The sequence below is a fragment of the Phyllobates terribilis genome, unplaced genomic scaffold (assembly GCF_046119375.1).
Source record: "Phyllobates terribilis strain yellow unplaced genomic scaffold, ASM4611937v1 Scaffold_1__5_contigs__length_1240528914, whole genome shotgun sequence".
Classification (NCBI taxonomy): domain Eukaryota; kingdom Metazoa; phylum Chordata; class Amphibia; order Anura; family Dendrobatidae; genus Phyllobates; species Phyllobates terribilis.
Window position 1 is genome coordinate 499,411,493 of NW_027362761.1, and position 10,290 is coordinate 499,421,782.

A 10,290-nucleotide genomic window follows, 5' to 3' on the forward strand; every position below is an offset into this window, starting at 1 on the left:
CATCTGTAGAACAGTTAAGGTGTGGGAACACAAGTACCACTGATCCCAGCCAGCGAAGAGGCCAGGGAACTCCTTGTCTGATAAGATCAGATGGGTGGTATTTTGTCTCTCTGCACCAGTTTGAAAGCTATAATGTCTGCTTTGTGTACCCGCACGCCACCTAGTTAGTAGAGGCTGTACGGAGAATTGCAGAGTAATAAACCTCCACCTCACGACAGATTACAAGGAAACTACAGGACTAAGATTACAAAAACATTTCCATTTAATTTCAGAATTCTATTCATACAAAATGTTCTCGTCACCGTTCAGACAGAGTAAAGCTCTTGTAGATATTAAGTGAATACAGAGGTTGAAGGCTTCTGATGTGTCACTTTCCTTCCTTTATTAAATCCACAAATTTACAATTATGTAGAATTACACAGACCCAGGTAAGCTCTGTAACAGGTAGGTGTATACTGGTAGTGGTTGAGCTGCTGCCGTCTCATTCAGGACCTCCGCGCTGAAAAAAAACAGAGCAGAAAAGAAATCGATGTAAAGCCACATTTGCTGCAATCAAACATATTACATTTGTGTCAAGAAGCCCAAATTGTTTTCTAATTGAAGATTTATATTTATTCTTATTTATGCTTTCTTTCCACAATTATAGGGGCGGCCATCTTGCCTGAGCCACAACACTACTCTGTTAATGCACCACTCCATCTTTTTATTTTATTTCAGCGCTGGAGTGGTGCTACTAACGTAAGATCCCTCCTAATGTTATACTCACCACCCAACATCTTCAGCTCTTCCCAGCACCACTCCGGTACTGTGCCACCATCTTGTGACTGTAACTTCTCAGTCAAAGGCAACGGTCACTAGCTCTATGTAAGTCTGCAAGGCTCAACTTGCATTGAAAAGTGACCTCTGGCTCGCTCCAGCCAACAATGGAGCGATCTGGCAGGTCACAAACTGCTGGAGACTGACAGGAGCGGCGCGGATAAAAGATGAAGACGGCAACTGATAAGTATGTGACTAAGTGCAGGGAACTTACATTAGTAGCACCACTCCAGCGCTGCTATAAAAAAAAAACAAAAAACGCTGGAGTGGTGATTTAACAGATTTGCTTTTAAGCAGCCACAGGAAACAATGGTTCCTTTCTGATTATACAAAATTGATCACTACTTATTTGAAGTCCCTTTTCTGTTTCCCAGTGCACAAAGCCAGGCCCATAAAGACATGGTTGGGGGGAGTTTGGTGTGGAAGGGAGGACTTGACCAGCTGCCCAGAGGCCGCATCTCAATACCACTGAATATCTTTAAGAAGAACTAGAACAAAGATTACGAACCAGGTCCTCTCCTCCAACATCAGTGTCTAACCTCACCAATGTTCTTCTGGGTGAATTGTAAGAAATGTCCCACAAACCCTCAAAAATCTTTCAGAAACCTTCCCATAAGAGTGGAAGCTGTTATAGCTGCAAAGTCAGGAGCAACTCCATATTAATGTCTGAATATAGAATAATGTCCAAATACTTTTGTCATTGTAGTGTGCCTCATATACTAAATGTTGATTCCCACAGAGAATAAATTGAGCCTCTCCATTTTAAAGTTTAGTTCTTGGGGCTCAGCGGTCTCCAGTGATCAGTGAATTGTCACCTTTCTTCTGGATGGCAACAACCCTATAATAGCCAAAGGGGAAATAACTGGACTCAAACATTTTCCATGTTGCTTCTTTCTTCTTGCTTCCTTCTAAATGATCAAATGAGCCAGTACAGGGTAGACCCCGATTCATCATGACCAATGTTGATCATGCCGGTGTCGATAAGCAGGTGCCTTCCTCAACGATTCAGGAGCATCTGACAAGTGTTCGGCGCCTTGTCACAAATTTTACTCTATTCAAGAACAGAGTAAAATTTCTGGAGTAAGGAACGCCATAGCTTGTCATGTATCCTGCCCCAGCTAAGCCAATTTTGGCAGAGCTGAGTAAAACCAGATTAAAAAAACGTCAACGCGGAGTTGCGCAAAAATGTTGCTACTTTTTTCAAAGGTGATTTATGTTAGAATTCTGGAGTAAATCGCTTTGAAATGGTTGAAAATTTTTGAATCGCTTTGATGAATCGGGGTCAAAGAGTTTGTACTTGATTTTTTTTTAGTCATTAGCAGCAATGAAGAAGCCCAATATCCTATGATTTTGCCTGGGTTGGAACAGCCATTCGCTTCCCTATTGAATTTAAGGGAGTCTGGAGAGATTGGACAGCAAATTTTCTTATGGATACAGCAAACCCAATACTATGTGGCCAAATCAAAGGTTGTAAGCCAGAAAATTAGAATAAAAGCTTTGGAAGGTAACCATTTTTTAGCGCAACATGGAGTTGTGCAAAAACTTTGTAATATTGGGTGTTTTTGAATCAGCTCCACCAAAATGGACGAAGCTGGAGAGGTGTCGTGCGTGGCCACATGCGCCCGTTAAATTAATTAAAAATGCTAGCAAACAGCCCTCTCAATGGCAGAGAACTAGTGATGATCGAGCATGCTCGTTGCTCGAGATTTACGAGCGTGCTCGGGCAAGTACCTAATATCTTCAGCGTGCTCGGGGGGTTAAGTTTTCATCGCTCCGTGGACACGATTTGCGACTGTTTGACAGCTTTAATACATGTGAGGAATGCTGGAAAAACAGGCATTCCTCACATGTATTAAAGCTGTCAAACAGTCGCAAATCGTGTCCAAGGAGCGACGAAAACTTAACCCCCGAGCACATTGAAGATAATAGGTACTCGCCCGAGCATGCTCGATCATCACTACAGAGAACACATTAAAGGAGTTGGCCACAACTGGAACATCTTTTCCTAAAACCTGCATTCGTCAGTGTAAAATATAAATAGCAGATACAACAGATACACGCCCCCCGCACCGGCGCATTTCTAGCGATATCAGAGAGGAGTCTCACCGTGTTCATGTGATATTGTTATGCCATGCGAGTGCTGCAGACAGTCTGCTAATGTGCTGCAATGCTAACCCTTTCCTCAGACGTCAAAGTTATGCCAGAAGGAGATGTGAGCGATGAGACCAATTTGTAGCTGCTGATTGTTATGCAATGGGAGTGCTGCAGCCAATGTCACATGAACCTCAGGAGATCCACTGCCGACATTGCTGGGGCGGCGTCAGTGCGGGAGGAGAGTATCTGTTATTTTTATTTTACCCTTGGAAATACAGTAATTAAGAAGAATTTGTCCAATTAGTAGACCAACCCTTAAAATAAGAACATCTATTTTTCCTGCCATCTGATAGATGGCCTTACTTAAAGGGAACCTGATTAGAGATTCATGCTACCCTAGCTACGTGCATCATGAATCAGAAACTGATAGTAGCCGTGAATGTCTTACTATGGAACAATAAGGCTATGTGCACACGATGCAGAAATGAAGCAGAAAATTTCTGCATCATTTCTGCATCACCCTGGCAGAAAAAACGCATAAAGATTGTGCATGCGTTTTTCCTGCAGAATACATGCGGATCCACATGCAGATTGACAAGCGCTTTCCAGGCGATTTTAGCATCACCTGGAAAGTGCTTGACAACTAGGTCACACTATATAAATCCATGCAAACAGCATGGATTTATATAGTGTGACCCGAGAGAGTGTATATACTTACCTCCGATGGCCCGCGCTGTCCTGCTCACTCCGTTCTCCCGGCAACTTTGAATTGAAAGACCTGCCGACGTCAGCGTCACGTGACCCGTCACATGACTCTGACGTCACCGCAGGTCCTGCAACTCACTGCAAGTGCCGGGAACAAAGCAGGAGCGGTGCGCGGGCCGACAGATGGTAAGTATATATATATTTTTTATTTTATTCTTGTTTTTACAGCTTTTTTAATGGTACCCGAGTGTGGATGAGACTCTCCTCTCCTCCACACCCGGGTACCATCCGCACATTAGAACGCACCAATTACGCAAGTACAGATGCAGTCTTGCGGAATTGGCACGTTCTAATGCAAGTCAATGGCGGCGAAAACGCCGCGTTTCCGCAAAATTAAATGACATGCTGCGGATTTTTGAGTGCAGCGTTTACGCTGCGGAAAAATCCGCATCATGGGCACAGCACATGCAGATTTCAATTGGGGAACATTGCTGCCCTTCTACCATGCGTTTTTCATGCGTTTCCACGGCGTTTACGCAACTGCAAAAACGCCGCGGAAACGCATGAAATACGCATCGTGTGAACTCAGCCTAAGGCATTTCAGAGAAAACATACTTTACAGAAACGTTCAAACTATGTGTTTTGGATTATTAGTCAGAGGTAAGACCCTAGTGGCGTCTCCTCATACCTCTCTCCAAGACTTACAGGTCTTTCTATATATATGTATAAGTCCAGACCCGTCAGTCTAGTCACCCGTGAGGCATAGTCACTTCCAAAGTCTAGCTCTTCAAAGTATGTTTCCTCTGAACAGCTGAAGTCTTGCAGAATAAAACATACACGGCTGCAGTAACACCACCAGTGTCTGATTCACGCTGCACCTGGTTAGAGCAGCTTTAACCTCCCATCAGGTTCACAGTAAAGGGGCACTCCGGGGAGATTAAAAAAATTATTGTAATGGCCCAGCCTTCATAAGCTATGAAGATAGCATGAATAGTGCTGTGTCCCACCCTCACACTGCAGCTGCTCCTCACTGCTCCCTCTCCCTTGTGGGACATCACAGCACAGATTGGGGTTGTGGCCAGCTCCTGGACTCTAGTAGCAGCCAGCTCCCTGATACCATCTGCTTCTAGACAGTCTGAGATCAGCGGACGTGATGGGGGTGTGGCCTGCTCCCTGCTAGCCCCCTAATAATGTCTTTCTATGCAGCCCGAGATCAGGGGCATAGCCAGCACTTGGAATCCATGCTGTGCACCTTCTTCATGATTGTCCACGCTCTTGGAGATAGAAGGATAGATGGAAGGAAGGACGGATGGAAGGTATATTTGGTGCACAGTATAAGGAACAGGGCACAATAGTGGGACTTGGGGGCTTTATTTCATGTCTGAGAGATGCTGTAGCAGACGGCTGGATGATTTCTTCGGGCTGAGGAAACACGCGAGAATAAAGTTGCAGGGGTCAGGACACTACCAAGTTGATATGGGGAAATGGACCATGGTCTGTGCTCCCTGCTTTATGCCTGACAGCAAACATTATGGACTGTCATGGCTGCACAGCAGAGGATCGCAGTAAGTACTCGCAGCTTCTTTAGGAGATGTCCAAGAGCGGGGACAGTCATAAAGAGGGTGCACAGCATGGATTCCAAGTGGTGGCCACCTCCCCTGATCTCGGGCTGCATAGAAGGACACTATCAGGGGGCTGGCAGCTACTAGAAGCCAGGAGCAGGCCACATCCCCACCACAGCCCCTGATCCTGGCCTGAATAGAAGGACATTACCAGGGGGAAGGCTGGCAGCTTTTAGTGGCCTGGAGGAGGCCATGCTCCCTGATCTTGGACTGCATATAAGCAGATAGTATTTGGGCTGGCAACTACCAGAAGGCAGGAGCAAGCCACACCCCCTTATGTGTGACATGACATCCCGTAAGGGAGGGGGAGCAGTGAGGATCGCAGGCAGTGTGAGGGTGGGACACAGCACTATTCACCATCATGGCTTATGAAGGCTGGGCCATTACAAAAATTTGTTATCTCCCCGGAGTGCCCCTTTACAGCAGCGCCTCTGTGCCAGTAATGATCTAGGAGCTCACTAGCTGTGGCCTTACTTGTATATAGTCCATCTCCTCCACAGATACAGCTTTTCTCCTGTATTTCTGCGGCAGTGACCTCAGCAGATCACTTGTGTCTGGGGAGCCTTGTACTTTGCGGACGGGTGCAGGATTCGGAGCTCCAGGAGGGTTTTCACTGGCGGCCTGATGTGCCGTTACTGGAGGAGCAGTAAATGGGTAGATCATAGACTTCAAGGCTTCTTGTACTAAACACAGAAAATCAAACACTACATATTACAAGTAGAAACCCCCCCTCCATCTCCCGCTGTGATCATGGGTGTGAGAATCCTTTGCTCTTTGTTTCTTCTTCACACACTGACATTTCGGCAATGTCACATCCCATGAACGCATCTATCAATAGCAGGAGGCCACAGTCATGGTTTCTATACATCAGGATGGAGTGTTGCAGACAGACGGAGCAGGTGAGAGGAAGATTGCTCAAGATGTCTATATTCCAATTTTTTTTTTTTTTTTTTTAAGGTGTCCCCTTATACAGCTCCACAAAAAAAACAAAACAAAAAAAAAATGTATATAAATGTGGACCGCACATCAAATAGTCCACAGTGATCCACTGTCTTCAGAAATGAAGGTCAGGTTTTTAGTGCCCATATTAGTGCAATGATATAAGCCCACTGGCCATTTCATGGTGAACTGTGTTCTTCAGCGAGGGCTGGGCGTGGGACCACATAGAAACTACAGCAATACAGCACCAAGCGGGTTAAAAAAACAAACAAGCTGTCCGACAGCAGCTCTGCAAGGAAAAGACCCACAATCTCCCCATAAGCTTTATATTATAGTGACAGAGTGCAGCACTACTCCATGCACGTGAAAAAATGGGAAATACTCGCTTCACCACACGGCCCAGTACACACACACTGAAAGCCGTGAGAACAAACCTGTTTGCAGCCTCTTGCTAAACACAAATACCCGAGCCTAATGGGTTCAGAGGTAATACCAAGGAAAGCAGATAGAGGGAGACTAGTAAAGCAGGATTCCCTCCCTCCGGCTAGTAATGGGTCAGTGGTCACAGTGCGGTCCGACACTGACAGCTTATGGGCCGCCATCAATCTACACCTGGCGCAGAGACTTTTTTTGTATGTGTTGTTGCCCAAAACTGTTAATCTTGGGGAAAATTTTTTTTTTGGAGCCAACTCAGACAATATTTAACACTATGAAAGTAAAAACTTTTGGCAACGTATTGGTCGGACACTCACCGTTGGGTTTTGGACTGCTCTTTCTATCGGGGAATCTAATGGTTGGCACATGAGGCTTCACGACCTGTAGAAAATGTGAACATAGACCTGATATCAATGCATAATAATATTTTACACTGACAGTTAACATCACAGAGATGGTGGTATTACAGATAGCTAATATGGCGCTTGTGCACGGATACAGGCCGCTGTGTGACGCTAGCTAGATACAAACAATAACAGACCCTCACACAGAGGACCCCCACACTGCGCCAGGCTTCACTAGAGAGTACCCCACTTGCTCCATAAGGTCATTTGGCTCTTCTAGGAAGAAAAGGATCCTACATACATGTCCCCGACCTTCAGGACCTATCAGCTCCCCAAACATGTCTGTTCTTGTACATACTTGCATTTCCCATTTCTCTGCTATTCCCCCCCAGACATGTCTAATAAATTCATAACTTCATGTTCCATTTCCACTTGTTAAAGGGGTTGTCCGGGACTGAACTGCACAGTTGTGGAGCAATGGTCTATCTAAAAGATAGACCATCATAGTTAAAGTCCTGGACAACCCCTTTAATCAGAGATGTCCGTGCACCATCTGTCAGCACTGAAGGTGTCAAAATACAGAGAAAAACTGAGGTAGGTAGATTCAGGGGTCCTTAATCAGTAAACAAAAAGCATAAAAAAAAACATCTAAAAATCTTATTTATTAAATATTATATTAAAATTCAAAGTAATTATAACACATACAAACATTAAATTGATAAGATACCAGGGGAGCACTGAAAGGTCCCTAAATGGAAACCTATTATCACCCCCGCCTGTCAGCGGAGGTTGGCACCCTAATGTGAAGTCAAAATGGCGTCCCGGCTCCACATCGGCTGACCCTATTGGTCCCTATACCCTCAGTTAGGCATGATAAGAAAGAAAAATGTTTATCAGTTTGGCATAGACAAGGAGATAGAGATAGAGATATATATATATATATATATATATATATATATATATATATATATATATATATATATATATATATAATCTCGGGGATCATTAAGCACGGCATCTCCTCAGCACTGATTAGAGTCCCATTAGGGATACCCTCGAGGAAGCGCTCCACTAGGTCACCTCACCACCATCCCCTGATGAACCCCCACAATGAGGAGGGGGGAAACGCGTCGGGCTTGAATACTTCGGGGAATTAAGATAAGTGGTAAGCTTACTTTGAATTTTAATAAATAATACTTCTAGAGTTTTTTTTTCTGTTTTTTGTTTATTGGTGTCAGAATACACCAAGCATCAGTTTATTTACACCAGCCCATGAGGAATAGCAGAGGAACAGACCAAGGCAGGTTCCAAGACGAGTGGCTCCAGAATAGTTTTTCCATTTAGAATTCAGGTAAACAAAAAAAGCAAAAACACATTAGGAGATCCAGCAGGTCCTCTCGAGTGGAGGCTTTCTAACAGAAGTTTTATGGGCCAGAAACAGTTAAAAATGCTGCAAAATGATGTGTGTGAATCCAGCCTTATTATGGCGCACATTCAGGATTTCTCTCTAGTAGCCAAAGTGCAGAGAGAGTCTCCTGCTCCGGAGCTCATGCATTACCGATATATCACACCAGGATAGTCAGTGGTGCAGTATAGAGGTCACAGCAGCCTCTGTCCCAATTCATTAGTCACGCATGGCTCTTGCTGGATAAATATGCACCCGCCCACTGTGCCCGTTGGCACCAGGGGTTTCAGGACCTGCGATGATCAGACGATTACCAGAGAAGAGTTGTGTAAATGGAAAAATCTATAGTCAGCACATTTTTTTACATATAAATGTTGTGGTATCAGAGCATATGCACTTGTCCCATTATAAAAATGAAATCTAGTACAAAAGTAATATGCAAACCAGACTCTAGGTGCACTGGGGCGTGTCTACCAACTCAGAAACAGCTATTTAGTGCGCTGACACGCCCCCTGTGCACTTCCAGCATAATTTGCATATACAATCCATGATCACTTTCTCATGACCTTCACATCAGAGCTATACAAGGTGCGGTGCTTATAGGGTGGCGCTATACAAGGCGTGGTGCTTATGGGGGGGGGGGTGTGCACGCTATACAAGGTGCGGTGCTTATAGGGGGGCGCTATACAAGGCGTGGTGCTTATGGGGGGGGGTGTGCACGCTATACAAGGTGCGGTGCTTATAGGGGGGCGCTATACAAGGTGTGGTATTTAAAGGGGGGGCGCTATATAAGGTGCGATGCTTATAGGGGGGCACACGCCTATGCCCTCACCACAACTAATATATGGAAAAGTCATTTTTTTCCACCTATTTTCTGCATGTAGCGGAGACCCGAACACAGCAGATCTGAAAAGATGTGACTGCACCGACATTGGTCAGATCTGATGTTAGTAACTAGGGCGGGTGACACGATAGTACGCGGGGGCACAGGCTGCCCGGCTCTGATGCCAGAGTCACCCTTACTTCTCCTCTGCCAGGGTCACAGCCCCGGCTCCATAAACTGCAGAGACCGCGGAGCACAGCTCCGGGCTGACTCCAGCAGGCAGACGTCTACCGGCTCCGGTCACCGGGGAAGTGGCCTTGACTGCCTGTTCTCTCCATAGTTCCCTTACCTGGACGACCCTGCTGGCCGCCGCCATCTTACTCCCCATGGCGACCCCTAGCGGTACTTCCGCAGCCAGAGGAAGAAGGAGGCGGCGGTATCACGTGACAACCAGCTGTCACCACAGTGAGGAGGGCAGAGTCTATATATATATATATATATATATATATATATATATATATATACACACACACAACTACTACACACTGTGTGTATATCTATATATATATAAATATATAAACAATAAGGGCTGAATCTATATATATATATAGATGTGTGTACACAACTACTACACAATATGTGTGTGTGTATATATATATCAATGTATATAAACAGAATGATTACTGAATCTATAAATATATATATACACACCTGTGTGTACACAACTACACACTATGTAGTTGTGTACACACTATATATATATATATATATATATATGTATACTATGTGTGTGTGTGTATATATGTATATAAACAGAATGAGGGTGAATATATAAATGCATGTACACATACTACACACTATGTATATACATATATCAACAGTGTGAGGGCTGATCACACACACATATATATATATATATATATATATATATTCCCCCATGTTTCCTGGTGGAGCGTGCATATATGGAGTGTGATGGAGCATTTTGGGGGATTCTGTATTTTCGGGATCCTGAAGCGTATGATCTCCCCCCTCAGGAGCGTGCAGCGCTGCTCTTCCTCAGTGGTACTGGATGGACCAATTACAGATCCCCTCTACCTTCGGTGGTGA

The 10,290-nt window shown here is 44.7% G+C and overlaps 1 protein-coding gene across 2 annotated transcripts; it reads right to left on the reverse strand.

The window, feature by feature from the left end:
• Positions 1-244: 244 nt before the first annotated feature.
• KGD4 (alpha-ketoglutarate dehydrogenase subunit 4) lies at positions 245-9,650 on the reverse strand. Of its 2 annotated transcripts, none has more exons than XM_073655052.1 (4): positions 9,533-9,650; positions 6,929-6,992; positions 5,712-5,872; positions 245-499 (listed from the first exon to the last, which is right to left on the reverse strand). In XM_073655052.1, exons 1-4 carry the CDS (start codon positions 9,569-9,571, stop codon positions 482-484), a joined length of 282 nt encoding a protein of 93 aa, XP_073511153.1. In that variant the 5' UTR covers positions 9,572-9,650; the 3' UTR covers positions 245-481. The 2 variants fall into 2 exon arrangements, with proteins under 2 accessions (XP_073511153.1, XP_073511152.1); XM_073655051.1 differs by having other exon boundaries at positions 5,712-5,920.
• Between the last annotated feature and the right edge of the window lie 640 nt (positions 9,651-10,290).